At 28.6% G+C, this 27,381-nt stretch overlaps 1 protein-coding gene across 1 annotated transcript; it reads right to left on the bottom strand.

Moving 5' to 3' along the window:
• LOC100569878 lies at positions 1-27,381 on the bottom strand. The gene is made up of 9 exons (XM_003245110.4): positions 26,381-27,381; positions 14,537-14,732; positions 13,809-13,926; positions 12,844-12,932; positions 9,435-9,505; positions 9,222-9,324; positions 8,801-9,134; positions 7,439-7,558; positions 1-5,069 (listed from the first exon to the last, which is right to left on the bottom strand). Exons 1-9 carry the CDS (start codon positions 26,526-26,528, stop codon positions 57-59), a joined length of 6,192 nt encoding a protein of 2,063 aa, XP_003245158.1. The 5' UTR covers positions 26,529-27,381; the 3' UTR covers positions 1-56.

The following is a 27,381-nucleotide window of genomic DNA, read 5'->3' on the forward strand; positions in this document are numbered from 1 at the left end:
TAAGCTAGGAATGTTAAGCTTAAATTGAAAAATAAAACTTAAATTAATAAAAATCATCAACGCTTTCCCTTTTTTTTCTTATCTTTTTTTTTATCATGTTTCTTTTTCTTTTTTCTTCGACTATTGTGGACAATATCTGTTTCTTGATCTTCTGGTTCAGTCATAGAAGGTTGAATAGTTCCACTCAAAAAGCAAGTTGTGGAAATATTATTTTTATTTGAATCCAGAAGTGAAATATTATTAGCAGTAGTATCAGCTGGAGTAATATTAACTGTAGTATCAGTAATGGGCATTTTATTAGCCTTAATGTCAGTTGTTTTAATATTAGAATTTTTTACAGTTTTATAGTTAGTAGTTGCGGTACTTGAGACTGTCATAGTGTCTGTAGTTTTAGTAGTTGTAATTGAAGTAGTACTGTTGTACCTATGGCGGTTTGAGATCAACATTAAGTTATGAGCAGCATTTACTGCTTCTAAACTATCATCTAACAAAGCATGCTCAGGTACAGCAGTAGCGACCGTTTCAACCAATGACGGTATACTACAATCTGATGATGGAGAATGAGGCACAGAGTTAATTGATAAACTTGGAGAACAAAATGGCACAGAATTATCTGATGGCATATTTACAGGTGAGCCATAGTATGAATTTGTCGAAGAATTTGGAAACTGAGCACTAGGAACTTGAAGATATGCCTGGGGAAATTCTGTATACATTTGTCCATCAGAATAATAACGAGACATATGATTATGTTTTAGGCCTCTATCGTTCAAAGTAGAACTAGAGTCCAGAGAGATCCCATGTGATGTTGTAGGAAAATTACTTAAAACGGGTTGATGAGAAGAACTGGTTAGATTTCCAATTGATGATTGACGTGATGTACTAGGTGAATTCTCTGCAGCAACTTGATGTGATGGGTTAGATATATTTTCGTGGACATATTTTAAAGACTGGCTAGTTAAATTTAGGTTTATTGATTGATATGAAGGACTAAGAGAATTTTTTACAAAATACCTATTTAATTCATTAGGGAAATGTTCTTCATCACATTGGTGTGAAGTAGCTAATAAGTTTTGGTTAGGTGGGTGGTATGATGAATTAGACAATTCTTCCAATACATGTTTTGGTATCACTTTATTAGGTACTTGTAAATATTGATAAGAATGAAGATGTAAGTCTTTAATAAAACATTTATGTCCTATTTCAAGTTTTTTTTTACATTCAGAATTCAATGATTTATCACTATCATCAGAATCAGAATAACTTTCACATGCATTTCGTAAATTTTGTGAATTGATTTTCACGTCTTTATTTAATGGAAAAATAATTGTGAAAGCATGTTTAAAACGTTTTATATGTCTTTCCATATCATCTATCATCTGAGAAATAGACTGTTTTTCAACATCTTCAGCTGAAGTAAAACGCTGTGCCAAATGTTTTTTCCAACTCAACGATATTTGTGTATTAGTTGGTTGTTCATTTTCACAATTGTCTTCTTCAATACTTGGCTTTTTTCCTTCAACATATGTATGCAACATTTCTTGATTTTGGTTTAATTTAGAATCAAAATCACCACAAATGTCACATAGGCACCGTTTAGTCAACTGTTCTAATACAGGTATATTAGGCCATGTTCTTGGGTTCGAAGTTAATAACTGTTTATACTTATACTGAATATTGAAACGAAAGTCATCAAATGGTACAGTGAACTCATGACGTAGCATTTCTGCATTGGAAGGTATAACACGGAAATGATGGCTATTGGTACATTTTGGATACATACATAAAAATAACTTACCACTATTAAATAAGTAGTGAGCTGCTTCAAAACCATCAATGCCTAGTGATGTGCTTGATTCTTTGCTTTGACTTGGTATTTTAGTATTTCTATACATTTCTTGGTGCTCAGTTGGTTCTGTTCTTGAATTATTTTCAAAACTATGAGCTGCTCTGGATTGAATTTGTGTTTTTTCATCAATGGATTCAGATCCAGATTGAATGGTAGGTGAAAGATGATCTGGTGCAATGAAATTAGATAAGTCTTGGAACTGTTGGTTTGGCTGAATTAAAGTGCTGTTGTTTATTCTATCATTAAATGATAAACCAGTGCTCTGGTTTGGAATTTCATTTGGTGACAATTTTTGATTTAATTCATCATCGGTATATTTATACAAAATATTTGAATTTCTTTTATAATCCTGACTTTGAGAAACTTCTAAAAGTTTTCCATTTGTAGAAGTTTGACTTTTGGTTTTATTTAAAGGCCATTTATAATGAACTTTACAATTTTTACTTGGCTGTAGCATTAAATGTGTCATATTCATTATTGATTGTTCTTCTTTTTGATTTGGATCTTCCAACAAACTTGGCCCAAGTATCTGATCATAACTTGAATATTGTAAGCCATTATGTGGTGATATGCGTTCTGGATTTTTATGTTGTAGTCTAAGAGGAGGGTTTTCGTATCTAATAGATGTGTTACTATCAGATCTTGGATACTTATACATAAGTCCATTATTCATAATTGACGGATTTTGATTAAGAACCCCATCATAGCCATTAATTAACGTCTGTTTTACATTTGGATCATTATCAGTTGATTGTAACATAGGATGAATGTATTTATCATTTGAACATATGTTTACACAATTTCTCTGTGTATTTTTAAAATGAATTAGATTGGGATCTTCTATATTTCCATGATTTGTCATGTCTAAATCTGATGAAACTCTGAAATCAGTAATTGGACTATAATAAACTTGCGGGGGGCTTTTATTTCCTAAAAACACTTTTTGTACATGTGCTTCATTCAAATTAATTGGTATTACAGACTGTGCGTTCAAGCTAATTGGCACTGAAATCATTTCTGTTGGATCTGTATATATTTTTAATTTTTGTTTTTGATGATGGTTAGTTGTGTCAGACGGATTTTTAATGGTAGACCAATTACCACACTTTTCAAAACTATTAAGTGTATTAATTGATTTCAAGTCAGTTGATATAAGACTAGACATGGATAAATTATTTATATTCAAATTATTATCTTTGGGTTCAGCACTGTTTATTCGTAAATCCATTGAGTCGACGTCGCTAAAGTCATCTGAAACTACATCTATAACATCATGCTTGTCTTTATTACTTGATGAACCTCGTTCCATAATATTCATTTCAGTTGGTCTAGATTTATTCATTGCAAAATTATAAGAAGGTTGTTGATCAATAATAGATTTTTTCTTTAACCCATTAAAACACATGTTAATTGAACTACTGTGATATATGCTACTATTTGAATCATTTAATTCATGTGCTACATCTTTTGATGACACCGTAACAGGGATAGGTTTGACAGTAACTGCCATAGGTATTCGATTAACATCATATGCAGAACCATATGCTGAATTTGAAACTGAACTTTCACTAGGAGACAGAGCAGCTGTATATGAATCTTCAGGGAATATTCTTGATTCAATTCGATTATAAGAACATGGCCTAGAAATAGTTGGAGTTTCCAACTGCATATTATTTAAAAGTTCAACTTCACTGTTTCGATTAGTAACCAGGCTGGTGTTAATGTTAATTGAATTACATAAACCATTTAATTGTTGTAAAGAAGACTGAGAATGATCACAGTCAATATCATTATGATCGTTATGAGCGTGTACCAATGATATATCAGGGACCCATGAACTCTTGTTCATAGGGATATCAGTTGAATTAATAGAAACAGGAGATAACACATTCACTACTTCTAAATCTCGTGTATTTGAATTTATAGCGTTTTCAACATAAGGATGTTCTACGTGAGATAATTTCTGGTCCATAGGCAAAGCATAAATTTGAGTATTTTCATTTTCATTGATAGACCGCCTAGATGAAGCTAATTTAGAAATCATTTCTTCTGAGTTTCTAAGAGATAATGAATGTTCAGTCTTTGGACTATTGTTGCCTTCAGTATCAGAGCTTGTAGGTTCAATTTCCATTTGCTCAGAATTATCAATTGTTCGTTTAGGTTCTGGAGAATATGGATCAGAATGAGACAACTTTATAGGCCACTGTATATCACTAGAAGGAGAAGCAGTACCATCCTGATCACTACTTAGATCAATCATTTTAGTACAATTTTCTATGCCTTCGTCTTTGTCACTGACAGTAAAATTACTTTGTGTGTGTTTCAAATTTAAGACTGCTGTTATCGATAATTCAGGGTGTGATGCTTTTGTCACCCATTTGTTTTCTTTGACTGAAGATTCGTTCATTAGATGAGGAACTCCATTTATATTTTTAGAGTTCTTTGGAGTTTCAAGTACAGAGTTGTCATTATTTAAAGTAACACAACTACTATTCTCAACATTCGAGTTTTGGCAATTAGAATCAATGATTTGATTTGAGCTGCAGTTTGATACATTTTTTTCATGCTTGGACTTTGTTCTGCAAACTTTTTTGCTTTTACTATTTTCACCAAATGATGAACATTGATTTCTTTTTGGTCCCTTAGAATAAGAACATTCAGGGTGATGAGAAGTACTTGTACTTTCAGAAATGTAATTCAATATACTCGGATTATTAGATGATGTAGGATCAAATCTGCTCTCATCCCCATATAAAACATGTTTTTCAGATGATTTTGATTTTTTCTCATTGACTTGCATTTCATCTTCATTTGATTGTGATTTTACATCAGCTGGGCATGATTCATGAGTAGCCATTAATGATTTTAATGCATCAACAGAAGATTTATCATTTTTGTCACTTTTATCATTATTGCTTTCATCAATTGTTTCATTAGTTGAAGAACTTATAAGATTAGTTTGTTCCATACATTTTTTATCAGAATTTGAACTGTTTTCTATATTCCGGACCGAATGATTTTCTGAACCTTCTCCTAAGTGCTTTAACTTGCTCAAATCATCATTGATTGGAACAACACGAACTTCATCAGTTTCATCATCAATTTCAAGACATTCATACTTACTTGGGATATATAAATTATACTTGATTTTTCTCAGCAAGCTATTACAGGAACGTGTAGTTGGTATAAGTGGTTTTAGATTTTTATCAAAATCTTCATTCTGCAAAAAATAGCAATAAATTAAAATCAAGATTATATATGTCGTAGCCACTTCGTGAAATCGAACTTTTCATGTAATGTAAACCATTTCACAAAATGGTCACTCCAATTTAACATTGTGTAATTTTTTTTCACAATCTGGTCGTTCACTTTGTGTACTGGAATACAACATTCATTGCACACGTCAAGATTAATTATATCCATTATTATTTATTAGGTATACTTATTTATGACTTCTACAATAACATAAATACCCTAAACACTTGTTATTAGAACAAGAGCAATAATAAATTAACGCAATTGTAACAAACCTATTAGTTATTATAAGTGTTATTTTCCACGTTTTTAAAATGAGTTACATATTATAAAAGTACAATATATGACAAAAAATATGGGCTAGGAAATTTAAAAATCAACAATATTATTTAAGATCCAGGAATTAATATTTTATACCTTTTGTCTATGTATAACATTAAGGCATTAACTAGTTCCTATTGTACCAACTACTTATTAGTTAGTTTGCAATTATCGACTCAATTTTTTCAGCTATATATGGTTTTTTACCAGGCTTATCCAAATAATATTTATTAATTTTATGTTAAAACTCAGTTTTTTCATTAAAGTCATCCATTATGTAGAGGTACGTAGAATAAAAACATTTAAAATAGAACGTGATAGAATGTTCCACACAGCAACTATACACTGCTTTAACATCAAGGTATTACCAAAATTTTGATATAACATTATGATTATGACTTTTATCAAAACCAATAAATATCATCTACACATTTAATATAGTCTGGCAATTGGGCAGGTATAATAGTCATATAGAATACAGATAATATTTATTGTATTTGACATTGGCACGTGGTTCATGGATATAATCAAACTATATACGTGAATGATAAATGTTTATTTCATTACACAAAGTGAAGGACCAGATTGTGAAAAAAATTACATAATGATAAATTGTAGTGACCACTTCATAAAAAAGTGACCATTTTGTGAAATATTTTTGAATTTCACGAAGTGTAAAATATCTGTTACCATTTCATAAAAAGTTTGATTTCGCGAAGTGGCTACAAAATATATATACAAAAGTAAAGAATTAATATTTATTATTAACTTCAACCACCTATTTATATTTGCATAAAACCTTATCTTAAAATTAATTAATTTGATTTAATTGGATAAATTTAAGTGACTTATTATTTTTGTTCATAAATCGCCAACTAAAAGTGAATATTGAATGTTGTTACTTTTGTTAAATAAATTAGTTATTATTTTTATAATACCTATACCTTTTAAATATTTAACTTGGATATATTGACCCATACTTTTTATGTTAAAAAATATAATAAAAACTTAAAAATTATTTAAAATAATATTATAATTTTAATTTATTTAGTTGTTTTGAATTTCAAAATATGAAACAATATTATTATTAGAAAAAAAAGGAGATAAGAGCATCTATAAAACCAATATAATATAAGAGAAAGGATGCAGATTTGTGCATATAAAAGTAAACCGGAATTATCACATCTGCCAGAATGTGCATTGGCAGTAGTGATGTCGTTTTTACATTTCAAGCATAAGGAATTTATTGGTTTTTTATTATTATTATTATCCATATGGTAAAACTTATGAATAATTTCCATAGAAGCTTTTTAAAGACAAAATTGTCCTTGATTGAATACATGTGTTTCCAAGAATATCCAACTTCTAGATAAATAGATTTAATTGTTTTTCAAATTGTATATACCTATATATCAATAATAAAATATCAATGCCTGCATTTTATCAAGACTTACAAGAGTAAAATATGATAATATAATATATTAGTCTATTAATCACATAAAAAATATGTATATTATACTACTGATATATACAAACAATTCGAAAGTATTTTTTTTAAATAATTATATTTCTAAGTCTAAAGGTCTTATATTCTTGGAAACACATTTGTTCGATCAATGACAATTTGGTCTTAAAAAAACGTTTTATAGTAATGATTCATAAGTTCCAGCTTTTAGATCATAATAATAAAAAACCAATAAATTCCATGTAAAAACAACATCACTAGTGTTCAACGCCCATTCTAGCTGATGCAATAATTCTGGACAATATTTTTTCACTCCGGCTTTGTACAGCGGCCTTCTTATAATGTTAATGCAAGGGACATGATTGTGACAATAATCATTATCAAATAATATCTATGTCCGATACATTATTATATATTTTAATATTTTAATATTATAAATATAGGTAATTAATAAACTAAATAGAATAAATGTTCAAATTTTTCCTGGTATGTAACAATAATCACGAACCATATTTTAGAAGCTACCTATACAAAAAATAATTTCTTACCCAATTTCTCAAAACTTCTGTTCCCGAAATCGCAAATAAATCTGGTCGTAACGTTTTACATTGTTCTTCAATTGGTTTCAATAGTATTGGAATATCTTTTCTTGAAGTATCCAATATATCCTAAAAGCAATAAGTATTATTAAATTATTTTTGTTTTTGTCTATTTTTATTGGGTAGTAGATACTTGTACATACAAACGGAAAAATTATTGAACTAACCATAAAAAAAATCATTTTTATTTGTTATTTATGTACTGAAAACTAGTAGTAGTTTATGTTTAGCATTATAAAATACTAAATATTGGAATTATTATATGTCTTACCAATCTAAAAACTAGAAAAAATTTTGATAAAAAAGGATTGTTATAGATTATCAGTTACATAATTTACTTCATAATAGTGTTCAAGCACTGCAAGCATCCTAATACTAAAATACATAGTTATAAAATATAGACAATTGAATTATTAGACTTTTAATCTACCTTTGTTTTTAGTTACCAATTTAAAAATAGTGATTTGTACCGTTTAAAATTAAAAATCAAATCTGACTAGTCAATTGACCAAAAATAATATCTCTATATGTACAATTAAAAATATATAAAAAAAACGGTATGTTTATATTAAATATTTAATAATAATTGTTTACATTTATGCTATACAAATTAATTAATTTAAAACGTTATGAATAATAAGAAAATGTAAAATAATTTCATAAATGTTCATTATATTATAATGAATGTCTCTATCAGATACATGATGTAAAATTAATTTTTTTTAAGTGTGTATTATACATAAGTATATAGAAATATTGTGAAGCATATAAAATATGATTAATTTAACAACACATACATTAAATAGCCGTACTGAATGAATATACTATGTTCAATAAGTTTATACAGCCAAGTCTTGATAACCCAATTTGTTTACCGCTTGAAGTATGTAACAGGGTGTCCCAGGAGAATTTACCCATTAAGATATCTCCAGAGATAATAAATTTATCATAAATCTGTTTTTTTTTATTATTATTAAGCCCATAGAGACAAGGACTACATATAATTTATTTTTTAACTTAATTATATTTTTTGATAAAAATTATTTTTGGAATACCTAATTGAAGATAGCCATTTTATTGAGTTTTATAGTTAATAGGTAAAACAACAATAGAACTGTTTTTGTCCAGGCGGCGAGAACCCCCCTACAGCTAATGGATATATCCTCATAAGATACCCTGTATAATTCGAAAATTACACAAGTCTTATTTAATTTTTATCCTCCTTGAGATTCGAGGTATTTGACTATGTAAATACTATTTAGTTGGTAACCATTTTTCTAATAAATTTATATTATTTAAATCAATATTTACCTTGTAACACTCCTTGAGTGATAAATTTGCACCATATAGAACAAAACTAACATTTTTTAAATCTCTTTGTATTGAATCTGGAGTTCCATTTGAAGATATTGTCATTTTAGGCCAGTTTGGCCAATTATAATTTCCATGTTGACTCATAAAATCATTTGGAACATTCAACCCTCTTAATAATAATCTTAAATTTTCCAGTTCTTTTCTCTTAACAGAACCAGCCATACCCGGCGAGGAGTGAATTATTTTTTTCCACAATTTAAAACATAAAATATACCGCATATAAGTTAGAAAATTAATTTTCTTGGGCATTGGATGTTCACCTAGTAACTTTCTGTAAATAACACATTTATTAAGTCATTAAAAAAATTGTTATAAATAAGTATTGATTGAAAATGGTGATTAATAGTAAAATACTAACTTAAAAACTGGAAGCATTATTGATCCTAAATTAATACTAACAGAACCATAAAATACATAGTATAATTGAAATATTGAATCAAACATATAATCAAGTTTCTTATCTAAAAATATAAAATAAAATAAATACATTTAAATTATACATAGGCAATACATTATATACTGATTCATGAATTAAAATATTAATAAAATAATATTTTATTTCATTCCTTACCTAAAAAAACAAATAACATTGTATTTATTTTACTTGAAGTTCTTTTGTGAGATGAGTTTTCTTTATAACGCCTACAACAGATAATTAAAAATTGAAATAGTATAATAAATATAAATCACATAAATTTAGCTTATGAATATAATTTTACATTTTTTATAAGTAATAGGAATTTTGTAAGATTTTTTACATCAATACAAAAATAAAATAAGAGTTATAAGTTATACTTTTACCAATTACAATAAATATTTAAGCTGATTGATACTTAAATTTTAAAATAATCTACTTGGTATATTTTCATTTAATAACATTTAAGAGTTATAATAATAATAATAATAATAATAATAATAATAGTTTATTCAGTAGAATAAAACGGGCCAAGGCCCAATAGTACAGAGCAAAGTTTGAATACAAATACAGAAAAATACAATATTAGTAATATTACAAGCAATAAATATCTTATAGGTATATTAAGTTTACAAAAATCTAAAAAAGGGAAAAAAGTGTTAAATTTGAAAGGCAAACCCAGCATTACATATTCACATTATTCATGTGAGTGTTTATTATCTCCTTTAAGGGAGAGAAGAAAAAGTCAACTCTCATCGAAAGTGTATTGCATAGAGCCATAGCCCTAGGAATAGGTGAGTTTTTTAAATAGTTTGTGCTATATACTGGAATGTAAAACAGAGATGTGGAACGATTATTGTAGGCTGGAATAGTAAAGGGGATGCAATTTAAAAGATCAGGATCATCGGTGATACCATTAATTAACTTATATATAAAGGATATATCTGCTATTTCACGTCTGGTGGATAAGGCTGGAATGTTAAGAAAAGAACTGATTTGTGTATAATTATGATTATCAATGGCCAAATTAAATTTGAAGGCTACAAATTTTAAAAACCTATTTTGAACGCGTTCAATGAAATCGATATCGGTTTTGGTGTATGGATTCCAGATAGGAGCTCCATATTCGAGAATAGATCTAACTAATGCACAGTACAGGAGTTTAAATGATCTAATGTCTTTAAATTCAGATGAATGGCGCTTAATAAATCCTAAAATGTTCAACAATTTTTTCACTACACACTCAATATGATTACGGAAATTTAAATTAGTGGTTAAAGTTACTCCTAAGTCTGTAATTGAAGAGACTGATCTAAGTTGGACATTATTTATAGAGTACACATAGGTTATATGTTCACGGGATCTGTAAAAACACATTGAATAACACTTATCAGTATTGAGACACATGCCCCAATTACGGCACCATGTAGATAAGATATTTAATTCCTCTTGTAAAACTAAGCAATCCTCAATCGAGGAAATACGAGTAAATATTTTTAAGTCGTCTGCAAAGAACAGGATTTGGCATTTTGTAAGAACAAGTGACAGTCCATTTATAAATAAATTGAATAATATGGGCGATAAGTGACCTCCTTGGGGAGTACCAGATGGGACAGGGACCGTATTTAAATGGAAGCCGTGTACTTAAGTGAACTGAGACCTATTTGTGAGATAAGATTTAAACCAGGATAACAAGGGATGACTAAACCCTAATCTATCCAAAATAATAATCAATAATTCATGATCGACCCGGTCAAAGACTTTCGCAAAATCAGTATAAATTACATCCACTTGACATTTATCCTTAAAAGCGTTGAGTATGAAATTTTGCAGCAATAAATTACAAGTTAAGGTGGACCTCCTCGGTCTAAAACCATGGCTATTGTCTAAAATGTTATTGATTGGTTTAATCATTTTTCTAATAATTTACCAATTTGTACTAGACCAGAGATAGGGCGATAGTTTTCGACATTAGATTTATTGCCTTTTTTGAAAACTGGGGTGACAGAGCTTATTTTCCAGATAGAAGGAAATACCCCTTCCTCAAGTGATTTGTCATATAAGATGAATATGGGATAAGCTATAGAATTAGCTAAATTTTCCAAAAAGTAACCGGAAACCCCATCAGGGCCGGGAGACCTACATTTTATAAGTGTCCGTAGACTATCAGATACCTCATTAAGAGAGATACTGCATTTAGTGGGGATGATGTGATCAAATTGATAAGTAGAGGTGGAAATGTAAGATTCATCAGGTGAATGAACGGGTGAAGTGTTATATACAGAGGAGAAATAGTCTGAGAATAAATTAGCAATAGTCGCACCGATATTAGCAGTAGTATTACCTAAGAATACAGAATTGGGTATACCATGAGACAGTATTAAAGTTAACCCAATTCCAAAAATATTTTGGGTTACTTATAATTTCACTTTCAGACTGGTGTATAGTTGAAAAAGATAATAGAAATACTTGGTAGTATTACCTACATAAGCCATATGAGACAGGTATAATGGAGATCATTAACATATAACACTTGTATCATAAATTCAAAATTGTCTAAAAAATTGATTATCTTATTATTGATAGTATTTAGGTGCTATTTCAATACTTGATAAACAATTTTTGTGCATTAAATGTTTCTATATTTGTATTATACCAGTTTTTAATTTTTTCTTGTGCAATTTAATATCAAGTATTATATCCGATCATCTATATATATAAAAGATAAAAAATGTTTGCGACTGAAAGTGTCCTTAATGCATTTCTAAACCGTTCATCCAATATTATTGCGATGAAATTTGATACAAAGATAGATTAGACCTCAGAGAAGAAGATAGGCTACATTTTGTCGTGAAAAAAAGGAAAATAAGAGGTCTAACCTGGGTAAGTTCTCAAACAGGGATTTTGAGATTATTATTATTATTTTTTGTTTATAAATGGTTGCTATTGGTATTATTTAGTTTTATTTAGTTATAATAATTATTAGTGGTATTATTAATATGAAAAGCCTGTGTATTTTAGAATGCATCAAGTTCGAACCACGGTTTTGGTGGACCATTTTTTTGCATTTTTTGATACTTTAGAGTTTAGGTTTAGAGTTAACTTATACACTTAGGTCCGCACCACGTGGGGTCCGCGATCTACCACAGGTAGATTGCCTACCTGATAATTACTGCTCGCATAACCACAAAAACTTAGCAATAGGAACACATTGCCGTGTCTGCTTGTATATTATATAATTTAAAAATCAAATTAAAATATTTTTAGGGTAAAGGTCGTTTATAATATTTACTTTTTTTCTTATCCACCAATCTTAATATTTATATAAAAACTGTATAAAATTCTCTACATTCATAGGTACTTGTAAATTATTTTACTTATTGATTCTTCACAGTTTCATTATGAATTGACCTAAGCCACCAAAGAGTATTAGATGGAGTGTAATCGGTTATATGATCTCAAAACTATAGATCTCTAACTCCATTAAAAATAATAAAATACATTTTAGATTTTAATGAAATTCATTTTTGGTCCTAAAATTAAATACTTAAGCATTAGAACTTACTGAGATGACATTAATTTTAAATCTATATAATAGGCCAACATTGAACTCATTCTGTCATAATATAGAACATCCAAAGTATCCCCTTTATCCTGCAAATAAATAATAACATATAAATACAAATAAAATTAGTTTTTATCAGACATATTTTTCTAAATTTATGACACAGTAAAATCAAAAATACAATAAATTAAAGTTATTAGTTAATAGCTTTTGTTCATAATAAAATGTAATATTTAAGAGATTTCCACAACCGCTGTGATGTCGGTATCTAACAAACACGCACCAATTTTGGTTAGCTTTAATATTAGTGAGGTGAACTATTATAACTATTATCAAACTTAAAGCTAAGAACATTTCTGTGTTTGTATATTGGTAATGTCTCATAACTTACTTAAAATTAAGTATACAATTTGTGAATTTTTATTATATTTTAATTTTTAAGTAAGTTTGTGTGTAAGTGAGTGAACATTTTTATACCTTAATATTTTACATAAGTATTCATAACTTGATTAAAAGTGAAATATCATAGAAAAACATGTATTATATTCTTATTTTTAAGTTTGTTAATGGATAAATTTACTTTAATATTTAAGTAACAACATAAAATTGATTCTGATGAGTGCACATATGCTATGTTAAGCGACGGAGACAACACACACGGGTATGAAAAAGAATAGCATTTTATTAAATTTGAAATGTTTGATAATAATTTTTTCACATAAGAATTTTAGAAAAGAAATAGATTTAAAAATAAATCTTTTTTTCTCATACCTATAAAAAATAATAAACTTTTTAAAATGTGACTACAAACAGAATGTATTTACATTACACTGCATTAAGCCTTAAAAATATCAAATTAAACATAACTAACCATACTTTCAAATAATTATTAAATGACACTACATAATTTTCAATTTTAGAAAGAATACATTTATTTTTATTAGTAAAAAAATATGCATATTTACTCTTTGTATGCTTTTATAGTATCCTCGAAAAAACAACATAGATTGTTCTACATAAGATTTCAGAAGAGTTGATTTATTAATTTTATTTCTGCAATCAACCATTTCTGGTACTATATTCCTGTAAACAAATTAAAGTGTTATTATAAATAAATCTAGATATAGTAAAGTTACTACTTAGATGATTTCTTAAACCAAATTAATAATTTGGTAAAATATTAAGTATTACATTCAACTTTTGAAGCACTTTTTTTACTTATTGTAGGGCATGCAGCCATAAACATCTTTTCTAAATAAGAGTGCGCTACCATGCATTTGTTGTCTTCGTTTTACTAACATACAACATGGCAAACTTTCATTCACTAGTTTTAATAGTGCGCTATAAGTTTTGTTATTAGAGTGAATTGACCAGTGTATCATCAAACTTTTAGGTAAGAACATTATCTGTGCTTAAGCGTCAGCGATTTTATCCATATTTAAATTTTCAAGCAATATATGGGCACGTGAAATATCACTTACTAAAAATTCTAATATCTTGTTTGGACATTAAAATATTGAATAAAAGCATTCACTCTAATATCATAATTAACAGCAGACTTGTAACTACCTAGTGAACAAAAATTTTAAATTATTATGTTGTACGATTGTACAACATAATGGATGGAGACAACAAATGCATGGATAGCGTCCTCTTAAGTACCTAAGTTTAACAAAATAATTTAGGTACTTACAGGCAAAAAAAATTGAATAACCCAAAATAAAGTTCTGTATTAATAGGCCATGACAATTTACGGCATTCCAACCGAAAACCAGCTAACCATTTAATAAATGACATTTCCACCAATGTTTCTTGACAATCCACATACTTAGGAAATCTGTCCAAAGTTGTTGGTATGTTCTTAGTACTTTCATCAACATCTGAATCAACTACAACAATAACAAGTTAATAATACATATAATTAATATATTATATAAAACTACAATGCATATGTGTAAATAGTTAAATAATTGGTATTGTAGTAATTGATATATCATAAGTATCACAGTTAAGAGACAATAAATCATGATTTCACAAAAACATAATTTTAAATTATCATAAACAGCAAAACATTTTTTTTATATAATATGTACTAAATAAATAAGTAGATATTAGTATAAAGTAATGTTTTTGTGTGATCAGGGCCGGATTGGCCCGGTGAGTAAACAAGTAAAATTCGGTGGGCCGTTCAAGTCATGAGTGGCCGCTGACTGATAATATGTTATGAGTTAAAAGTTGAAGAAATAGACTATAAAAAAAAAACTATACACGGAATAAGAACGTACCCAAGGGCCGCCAGTTTGTAAGTGGGCCGAATTGGAAAAATTCGGCCCTGTGAGTAATGTAAAAAGAAATGATTTAAATTCCTTAGGTATAGGTAGTTAGTCATAAGATGCATACAAAAAATAATTAATTTTTTGAGTTTTATTTTTGCAATAATACATTTAAAAGTTGACCAAATTTCAAACATTTATGGATACTGTAATATACTAGTGTAACTTAAATGTTCTTAATGTAAAAACATGTTTATTTTATAAAATATTAAAATTAGTTATCAGTTATTATATTTATCTCAAAATAATAATGCGTTTATACATTAGTAAAATCATTCACAGAAACAGATTAATTTTAGCTCTAATAATCAATAAATTTCTCAGATGTCAAATATTTAAATTCAAAATCATTCTAAGTTTTTAACTAATTTTAAAATTGCTTTTTAAGATTTGATTACTTGATATTGGTAAAGCGTGTAATCTTCCGGGTCCGCCGTTATCTACTATTAATAGGTAGCATATAATATGCCTTTTGTGACTAAATAAACGGTGATAATGTACGATAACGTAGAATAAAAACAGATTAAATAAATAAATATATCTTATTTCATAGCCTACAAGTCACTACATATATAGTCTGTGCATTTATGTGTTTACCATTAACCAAGTCGTTTGTGCACCAGTACGTAGTGGGTTTAAAAATGTAAGCATCGGATTTTTATAAAATTATTAATTCTGAAAACTAGTGTAGAATTTCTTCAAAGCCATGGACTATTGCCGGAAAAACATGAAATTGATAATTGCGAAAAATTTGGTGCATAAAAAGAGATTAGCATCTGGAGACGCAAGAATATAAATCTATCAGGTGTGTTGTAAAAGGGTGTCAAACTTTCAAATCAATTATATCAAATAATTTATTTTTTACCTACATCTTAATTCTCGTTTTCATTCAAATGTAAGTTTGGGTCAGAAATTAGAAGATATTACGCAAAAAACGTAAGTACAATCGTGGACCAATTTTACTAGGTGATGGCCGTATTGAACCTAATACAACAGCTAACTTTCATAATTATGATACTTCAGATTCTGAAAAAGAAAATCAACCAGTAAATAACCGTAATTATGGACGTAGGATCGAAGGTCCTTGGGTGTTTGGTTTATGCTGGAAAAATGGTGATGTATTAGAACGCAGATTTTTTATTGTTGATAGAAGAGATAAACTTATATTAATTCCGATCATACTAAGGGAAGTTTTTCCGGGGACTACCATAGTATCTGATGAATGAAAATCATACTTCTGTCTAAATGATATTGGCTATAATCATTTAACTGTCAATCATTCTGAAAATTTTGTGAATCTCCCGTAAATGGGGCTAAAACGCAAGCAATAGAATGTTGATGATAAATATTAAAATTTAAAATATTAAGAAAAATGCATGGGACTTATGAAAATCTATTACCACACCATTTAATTAAATTTTGGTAGGGCTCAATAAAGAATCGGAATAATTTATTTAAACATCTTTGGAAGATATAAAAAAAGGTTATGTTTCATAAAATGTAATATTGTAACAATTATATCATATTCTCAACAATATTTATATATTTTGATTAATACTAATTGTATCATTTGTTTTGTAGACACAAAAAACTTTAATGCATTAAATAAAGTTATTTTTTTAATTGAATTAAATTTATATTACATAATATTACGTATTTATTTAACTAGTTATTTACTGTTTTATCGGTAAATCACACTAAACCTTTAAATGCTCGGGAGATCACACGCTTTATCAATGCCGATTACTTAGATAATCGGTTATCATCACTTTATAAAATGGTAATTTCATTGCAGAATTCCAGAATTGCAAAGATTAAAAAAAAAAAAATAGAACTAATAAATTATGTCACAATAACTTTTAATTGATAACATATTTTTTTTTTTTAAATATAAATCAGAAGTCTAAACAAAAATAATATATGTAAAATTGGGACTTACTATTGGTGCAAAATAAAATGGTAAATAAATACTAGATAAATGCCTATTGATTCATAAATATATACCTAACAGTGGCATAACTTTCAATAGGTTCAATAATTGGACCTCCAATCTAGCATTAATATTCTAAGGTAGCGTTTCTCAACCTGTGGTACACGAAAAGCTCATATGTGGTACACTAAAAACATCTCCCTTTATAAAAAAAAAAGGAATGAATCATTCACATTAGAAATTATTTGGCATATTTGATATATTTAATAATAATATAAATAATAATTTTACATATTTAATTTTTTTTTTTATGCATTAATTATCACCATATTTGGTGAAGTGGTAGATACATGAACATTTTCAAACTGTGTTAGTACGCAGATATAAAAAGGTCGAGAAACACTTTTCTAAGGTACTTAAAAGATCATAATTAGAACTTGAAAAATGTAAGAGTTGTATATTTTATTAGGTAGGTTTATTATCCTGCTCTTGATTTATAGCAGACCAACCAAGCTAGAATTTATACATAATGACAAGATTAAAAATCAAAAATTTCCAATGCATATTTTGCATAGGTATTTCTTAACTTTTAGAAAAAAACTTGGAAAAAATGAATATTTTTTAATATTTGTGCAAAAGTCCATACTTAAAAAAAAAAAAAATGTTTGTATTTTACGGTATTTTATGACTCATATTTTTATATAAAACTTCACAAACATTAAAAATATATTTTACTACGTAGTAAGTATGAAATGTATGTTACATATTATTCAACATTTCTGTTTGTATATTTATTTTACTTCCAAGCCCTAAATTCATAATATATATAATTTAATTTGATTACTGTATGTTTTTTTCTGAAAGATAAATTTCACAAAAACCAAAATCCTAAATTTACTTAGGTACTTTATTTGAATAGGTAATTTTAAGGCTATAGGTAAATGAATAATATAATTATATAGAATAGGTAGTATGTAAGTGGGCGAAGCATCATCTAGATCATTAATTCACACTTACAAAGTTTCAAAAGAAAAATAGGATAGGTGCCTACAAAAATGTCCATAGCTAAACCTGGTCTTTAGTAATAGTGAAATTTGATGAAAAAAAAATTCCAATTTTCAATAGTGCATAACCGCGTGAATAGCCGCGATAACTTGAAAATACTCAATGTACAAAGAAAAATGTGGGAAAGTCGATTTCAGGTAGATTTGACGACAAATTCAAATCTGTTTTCGAAATTTTTATAGCTTCAATAGATCAATTGGAAAGTTTGACAAAAAACACATCTAAAATACTATGTCGTGCGTGTGTTAGACAAAAACAGAAAATTACGGAATCATTGAATCCCCAAAATACAAAGAACAATCAGAAATCTAACATCTAGCCACGTAGATTAAACAAATTATACATAGGTAATTGAAGTTATTTTTTAGCTTCAAAGAAAATATTCAAAAACTGAACTATTTTATTTAGAATTTACTTCTCAAAGCCTGAAGTAAGCCTTATATAGTCTTAGTATGAGGTACTTACTACAAGAATATTTGTAGAACGTTCAATTTTAAAAATAATGTAGGTACTAGGTTGTAATTTTTAATCAAAGAAAGATTGTTCAGTCTATTTGAAATTTTACCTAATAAAAATATGTTCTAAATTGTTTATACATCATACTATATAATACTCGATATAATATATAACAATATAAAATTATAAATGATCAATTTAAAAATACTAGTTTAAATCAATTGACCACTGTTAACATCTAATTTAATTCATTATTAAATTGGACTTGGTCCTAATAGGCCCAGAGAAGATAACTAAATAATTTTACATTATAATATATTTAGGTTAATATTATAATTTATAATAGATTTAAGTTTAGTAGTATTCTGAATCATCTTTATAATGAAAAATTAATATTATTCAAAACTAGTAATACAATTATTATTCTAAAGTTTTATATAAGCATACAAACGATAGAAAAAAAGTTAAGAAAAAACTTTAAGATGAAACAATATTGCAATTTGTCTACCAAACAATATTATAATTTACAATATTTAAAACCAAGGTAGATCAACATTTTAAAAATTATGGTTTCAAAAAAAAAAATTTGAGCAATTCATTAGGTAGATGGATGACCTGATGAGTGTATACCTAACGTTCAGGTAGATGGGTAACTTAACAGCTGTAACCTCGGTTGTGACCTTCCGGTTAAAGCATAACAATGTTCACAACATTTACTGGCTCAGATTGCTAAACAATGTTGTTTATGTTTACCTGATTTAAAAAAAAAAAGAAAAATGCTTTTAAGTAGGTAACTGTTCTGTTGTACAGTATGCCGAGTGTACCTTACTACCTTGTCATTGAGTAAGTCACTGTAATCAATGTGTTAAATCTGATTTCAATGATAAAGCAATGTACATGATGAAAAACGATTCTGAACAAAGACGGTCCAACTTTTTGCAACCAAGGTTACCAAACAATTACTTTAATACATTTTTTTTTTTTTAGAATTACCGATTATCTTGTTAAGTACTAGAAATGTACAAATGTACAAATGTACAAACAAGATTAAATTTGCTACCAGAAACTACCATTATAGTTGAAGATGAAAACATTTTTCCTACTATAAATAGAAAAAACACACATGGTAAAATTGTTAATTCATCACTCCGCTCAGAATCTAAAATCAAAAAAATTTTGTGGTAAATTGCAGTTATGCCAAAATAAAAAGTGATGAGACTTCTCACACAATAAGAACTTAATAATATTGTAAAATAAATTTAGCTTTATATTATCATGAACTCACAGATTTGCAGAAACTATGCTAGACAGATTATAATGAAATCCCAGATTAGAAAGATTAGTATAAAAAGGAAGGTACATCAAAATGTTAAATAAGTAATATCAAATTATCAAATAATTTTAAAAAGAGAATATACCGTTCGGCACGCATTCCCACCAATTTCCCATTGATAGTGTGATTGTCGCACCAATCAAATCATTCGACATGCGCGAAAGCGGTAATTCTCCTTTGAAAAGGAGTATAGGTATTAGAAATTCATATTTTAATTATTTCATGGAATGACATAGCTTTCCGTGTAATTGACTAGGGGTGTGCTTGATCACCTCAGCATCCTAATACTAAGCACGCATGGATTAATGGTTGCTGTTAAATATAGAACAATTGAAACATTATTTTTATTGATAAAAAAAAAATGTTGAACATAGATCTATCATTATTACTTAATGATTACAAAATGGAAATGTATTGTATCAGAACAAACTGCATCTATTCACATTATTCTGTGACCACAAATAACTAATAAGTTAACAATTACAACTTATATTTTAGTAAAACGTGATTTTATAAGCCTTGGACAAATGTACATTTTATTCCAATGATCACCAAAGTAGCATTAAGAAACTCTATAGGTAATATACATTATACGAGGGCTATCTCAAAATCATTCTCCAATGTGTTACAAATTACAATTCATTACATACGGGCACTTCAATGACACGTTTAGATATGTTGCAACCAGTACGTTATGTTATTCTCTTATAATATGCCAAGTTTCGACCGTTTTCGTTCAGTAATGTTCTAATAGTTGCAGTAACAACATGGAGAATACAATTTTATCTCCCGCCAAATATGAAATGCAAAGTGTAATTTGTATTTTGCAAGTCGAAGGAAATGGTGCAGCTCAAATTCATCGTCGGTTATATGCTGTTCACGGCAATACAGGGATGAGTGGATGACTCATGAGTGATGATTCGGTACGTGATTGATGTAGACAATTTAAAATAAACGCACAGGTGTGCATAATGAAGGGGGCTAAGGGCACAAATCGATCATAACTGATGACGGGGTTCACCAAGTTGTTTGAAAAAACAGGCATTACAATTTCAGATCTTTCAGCAAAATTTACCGAACTTTCTCAAAGTTCAGTACTTACACACTAAACAGAACCATGTCCGAAAACTTGGGTTACCATAAGTTATATGCCTGTTGGGTCCCAAAACAGCTCACAGATTTCCATAAAACCCAACGTGATAATTCAGGAAAATCATTTCTCAAACGTTTAGAGATGGTGAAGGTGATGAATTTTTACAGCAAATTGTGACAGGAGATGAGACCCTTGCACCTAAATATTTTGGAAGTAATAAGGAACTTATCATTTATAAATAAGTAAATCAATATAATAAGCCTCAAGGCTTCAGGCAATCTATTAATCATTTAGAAGATTATAAATCCTCTATATGTTTTAATTTGAATTCATTAGCAATATCATCTAATCTCTAATCCTAGCTTCTGTCATAGGATACATATAAAATGTCTTAATAATTTTAACTTTTTGAACTAAACCTTTTTGATATGAGTCCCAAATTGGATCCATATTACAGTTGGGATTTTATTAGCGCAGTATATAAAACTATAATGCACATTAGATCATTAAATTCAAAACAATTTCTTCTCATGAAATCCCAAGTGTGTATAGCCAAATCACTTATCATATGAATGTGATTGACAAGATAAATAACTGGAGGATAGTATCCCTAGATTCCAAACTTGTGAAACGATTGTTAAGAATTGACCACCGATATTATAATTTAAAATCTAATAAGGACGTTGAGTAAAAATTATTTGAGTGAATTTTTCCCCATTTTCAGTGCTAACGAAGTCCTATTTACAACCAAAAACCAAAGATGAAGATTTAAGCAATTCTATAGGTTTAAAATAAAAACAGACACAAATTAAAAGGTTATAGGATATCTCAGCAAAAGTAATTTCGGCGAATGGGTATATTGGCGAATGGATGCATCGGCGAACGGGTATATCGGTGAACGAATATATCGGCGAAATTACATTAAACACAAATATTTAAATATATGTAACACAGAGTTTGTTTCTAATTTAATACGTCAATAAATTCCTAACCAACAACTATTCTCCATCACTTTTCCTATTTGCTTATTGTACATATTTTGCTACACAATTTTGTACATTTTCTATTTTAATAAAAAAAAAAAAAATAAGTTATCGGTGGGGATTTTGTGGTCACGGGTTTAATCTTTAATTGTATTTTCGATTATAATGTTGTTATTTGTCCGATAATGTCATAACGATAACTATCGTCTATCAGTTAAACTGTAATAACCGATTGGAATGTGTTTTTAGAGTTACAATGTGTTGGTGATCAAGTTGAAATCAAACGGTCCAGGTTCCATATTTAAATACTGTGTTATTTTGTTACTGTGTTATTTTTTATTAACTATGAGTACATTAACGATTAGGTCGAAACCAAAATTGGTAGACGAAAGTAATTTTTGCTACATTATAGATAAGTCACATAATGGAAAAGTAAGTTAAAATTATATTATGTTATTGATAAATATAAAGTATACAATTTGTATAATATGAATACTCGTTTAAAATACTAAGTGTTTTTTTTTTTTGTAAATTAAATATAGATATACTGGAGATGTGAACGAAAAGATGAGTGTCCTGCACGGGTTCACACAAACATAGGTTCTCGCGAGATAATTTTTCGTTCAAAAAAAACCCAGTCATGCTCCAAATTTAAGTTATTATTGACTAAATTATTAAATTATATAATATGGAATTTAAATTTTTAAATTTCCGGTTAGGTATTGTAGTTTCGCCAATATATCCATTCGCCGATATATTCGTTAACCGATACGTCCATTCACCGATATAACCGTTCGCCGGTATATCCATTCGCCGAAAAAGATTCGCCGAATTGGCCGGTTACCAAATTAAAATTAACACATTGAACACCTTGTTTAGAAAGTAAATATTTTTATTTGTGATATAACAAACTAATAGGTAGGTACCCTAAAATATTACTAAAATTATTAAGCTAATAAAAATAACAATTTGTTATGATTATACCATTTCACACAAGCACCTAATAATTGTTTTCACAGAGCACAAGATACAAGACAAGTACAAGCGTAGTTTGGGTACTGTTTTTACTTCTTCTTACATATGGTGCTTTACCTAATACAAAAACTTTTCTAATTACATTTTTGTCAGTTTTCCCAGGATTAATCTTCAATTTTATCATGTATTATGTTTTGAACTGTATCCATGACAAAATTGACGTCACACAATCTTTTTCTAATACTAGGAGACTAATATGAACATCATATTGTCTCATTTTTTATGCTAACACTTACATTAAATCATTTTGATCTAGGTAATTAGGTGTTTTTAATATTAATATACATATTAATTGCATTAATTATAAGCTACAAAAAAGAACATGGGTTGTATTTCCTTATTATTTAAATACCTAGTGTCAAAATGATATTAGGATATAAGGATATAAGAATTCAAATATTGACTATTAATTCACTAATATTGTTATATTTTTTTTAATGTTTCACTACCAACATGATTAAATTAATGATCTTTCAGTTTTATATTCAGCAAAAATTTGTATACTCTAGGTTTTTACAATAAATTACTCGATAAATTACAACCAACGAGTTTAATATTTTACATAACACTGGTAAGTATTACCTACCATATTGCAATAAGACATTTTATGTAAATTTATTTCATTTAGTTTGAAGACATCAATATTACATTTTTATATTTTTTCTTAAGAGGACGTCGCATAACAAAAACTGTTTTGGAGCGGAAACAAACCGAGAAGGCTACAGTCATAACTAAGAAACAACATTTTTACCACATAAAAAGGAGACCTTTGGCTGTGCAATATTGTTTTTATTTAAGTTTGAAAAACACAAATAATAATGGATTTTTAAACAATAAGAAGTTTTTTAATATACCTAAGTGATATCAAAAACATCTAAACTTTATTACACAGCCAAAGTTCTCCTTTTTCTTAGTTATGACTGTAGCTTTCTCGGTTCTTTCCCGCGCAAAACAGTTTTTGTTATGTTGTACATTTGTAGGCGGAACAACACATGCGGGTGCGGCGTTCTCTTAATGCTCACCAAATTGATGGTCATTGAAAAAGTCAAGTACTATAATAACATATGACTTATTATTAAACTATTATTAAAGGTTATTGTCTCATTTATTTATGTTAAATAAAATAAAATGTTAACAATTTTGAACTATTTAGTTCAACAAATAAATTGTAAATGAGAGGATAAATAAATAAATTACTAACTATTTATACATAATTGAAAACATTATTTATTATAATAGGTAAAATAGGTTAGAATATTACATTAGAAAATATTGTTCATTAAATCATTAAAAATAAAATATTTACAATTTGAGCCCAGAAATTAATGAATTTAGGAAGGATTATATTTTTATAGAATTCATAAAAATAAATAATACAAATTGTGAATGCCGAGGTGAATACCTACATATTTTCACATTAATTAATTTGAGAATAAAATTTCATTTTAAATGTTTTAAGAATTACCTTAGTACCAACTTATCTACTTAATTTATGTTTTAAAGATACATAAAAAGCTAGTGTTTACATGCATTTTAATCGTAATTCCATTTCTATCAAAGTATATCTTTTTTCTTTGTAGTTGACCTTGGTAAAAATGCTAACGACTTTCAAATTTATGTTTAAAAAGTTTTAAAATATTATTAAATGTAAGTTTATTTTTCTAAAAAATAAGTCTTAAATGCATACTTAAGATATGTAAATGATTAAATGCAAATTAATAATATGAGAAATTTTGTTAAAACAAACAAATTGTATTTAATGTCGGTATACATATTATGTTTAGAAAAGACATGTCAAAATAACATATTAATTAGCATGTTTCTGAGGCTATCAACATAATATATAATCTTAAACAATGGATGTTGAAATATTCATACGTATGATATGAGTACATGTGAACCCAGGGTCTGTGAAGTCTTATTTTTAATATTGTTTAGACATTAATCTGAGCTCTATTTAATACAATTTATAAAAAATGTATCCCAAATTACCAGAATATTTATATTGTTTGTAAATATAATTATTCCTAATATATTAGTGAGTTAGGGATTAATTATAAAAATGTACCATTGAAAACTTACTGATTATACTTACTATAGGTATCTCTTCGATTTTATTATGTACTTATGACAAAATTGTCCAAAACAAATGTAAAAATAAACTTACGATTTTAATTTAATTTGTTAAAATAATTACCCTGGTAGTGGCTATAAAATAAAAACCTTACCTGGGCCTATGAAGAATGAATTATTTTTTAGGACTTCAGTCCTCCTAAATATCAGCCCTTAGTTGCACCACTGAAAATATTACTTATCTAGTTATCTACATATCTACTAATAGTAAATACTATAACTATAATTGACAAATAAACAGCTACATCATAATTAAAATGTCACGATATTATTTTATTTTATTTTTTAATTAGTAAATTATTTAAGGTAATTAAGTTTTAATTTCTAAATGTATTTCAACAAGATAACAATAAAAATAATTATTGTTATTCAATTGACAAGACACTTAAGCACATTTTATATTAGGTATATAATTAAAATGATACAGTACCAAAGTCCATAGCATATTTTATACTAGGCACTGTTTCTTAAGGACACAAACGAAAAAAAAATGTTAGAATGCAAGTCTAATACCAAACAATCATTCACCATATTTAGCTTTAAACGAAAACAACCGCTCTACTGAGACCATATGTATATTGATAATTCTCAGCAAGCAATACCAATAAAATAGAACAACGGTTGACTATAAAAGTGAAACAACCATAAAAAAATAGGTACTTGAAAAGGAATCTGATGTAATATAACATATTTACATAATTTCACAAAATGTAAGTACGGTGGGATTTCCACCAGGATTGTTCTCAGTAAATACAACAGATAGAATTTTTTTTAGATAATCATTTTTTTAAGATACAAATAGTAGGTACCTACATATATTATGTGTAACATGTATATTATGTCTAGTACCTACAGGAGTGTAACAAGACAGAGTAAAAATGAAAGTTTTACAAAATAATTTCTTTACGAGGGTCAAAAGGTATGAGTGCATATTACTGTATAAAGTGAATAATAACAGGTAATGAGTAATGACAAATAAAACATTAAAACGTTATACGATGGAATGTTTAAGCACAAGTGTACAACACGAACAAGTTATAAAACTATGCTTGTGCAGCATCATCAGTAGACGTAGAGCAGATGTATTCACTGAGAAACCACCTAGACCACTGGCTAGCCGAGAGTAATGGTGAAATCATGTTTATATAGACGGAGCATAACGTATAAAACACTTACCTGTTTCGCTGTGAATTCTCTTGCGACTACAGTCTATTGTCGCCGTGGGCTCTGTGGTGCTGATGGACATTGATGACGATGTCGATCCCTCTTCGTGCTGCCGGTGAACAGCCATCGCGTCTCCAGTGACGTGCGCAACACCACTCATACTAGACGCCAGCAGTGGACCTTAACAACATCGGTTCACTGTGCAAGACTGCCTGAAACTTGGTACTCGGCAACAAGCTGTGGCTGTGGCTTTGGTCAACGTCTCGCAGATGAAGAATATCGTCCGACTGAGCACAACCTATCGATACGCTCGCAGAACAGTCATTGCTCGCTGCAAGTCTCCGTCACTCCGGGGTCGCTTGTGAAGTAATGGCCGACGAATTGCGGCTGCTGCTGCTGCGGCGGCGGTGGCGGCGGCGGAACAGTGGACATTGGGGTCCAACGTGCGCGGCAACTAACAATTATTGTTTCGGCGCACGGCGGCGGCGACGACGGCGACAATTCGCTCCATCGCCGATCAAACAACAAAAACGTTCCGTTTTAGCGAAGACGAACAAAAACAATAGTAATAACTATTAACCACTACTACTACTACTAATAATAATAATAATAATATCAACGAGTGTCATCGGGGGACCACTCACACCACTACGCCAGACATACGTATATAGAGATATCAGATATATACCGTGCACGAATATAATTATATATATATACACCTAAGCAATAACGTGATAGTGTATACTCGTTTATATATTATATATATATGTGTATAATAAGTATACAACTCGCGAGCGCGCCCTCTACAATGTGCGTGTGTGCAAGAACATTTATATAATAGTAATAATATAATATGTGTGTGTGTACACTTCTTAGTATACCTCAAGTATTCGCTTGTGCGTGTGTACATGTGTGTGTGTGTGCGTGTGTGTAAACTTTACACTGTAAAATGTAAATGAACATTTTTTTCCATGGCAGTTCGGCGTTCGGCGCGCACACACACACGCACACAT

Source organism: Acyrthosiphon pisum, chromosome A1 (assembly GCF_005508785.2).
Source record: "Acyrthosiphon pisum isolate AL4f chromosome A1, pea_aphid_22Mar2018_4r6ur, whole genome shotgun sequence".
NCBI lineage: Eukaryota > Metazoa > Arthropoda > Insecta > Hemiptera > Aphididae > Acyrthosiphon > Acyrthosiphon pisum.

Bases quoted from the DNA above. Each gene is read 5' to 3' on its own strand.
- LOC100569878 (XM_003245110.4), bottom strand. From the start codon at position 26,528: ATGAGTGGTGTTGCGCACGTCACTGGAGACGCGATGGCTGTTCACCGG. The intron at 14,733-26,380 runs GTAAGTGTTTTA...TTATTGTTGTAG, and splicing joins GAGAATTCACAGCGAAACAG to TTGATTCAGATGTTGATGAA. The intron at 9,325-9,434 runs GTAAGGAATGAA...TTATATTTTTAG, and splicing joins AATGTTATTTGTTTTTTTAG to ATAAGAAACTTGATTATATG.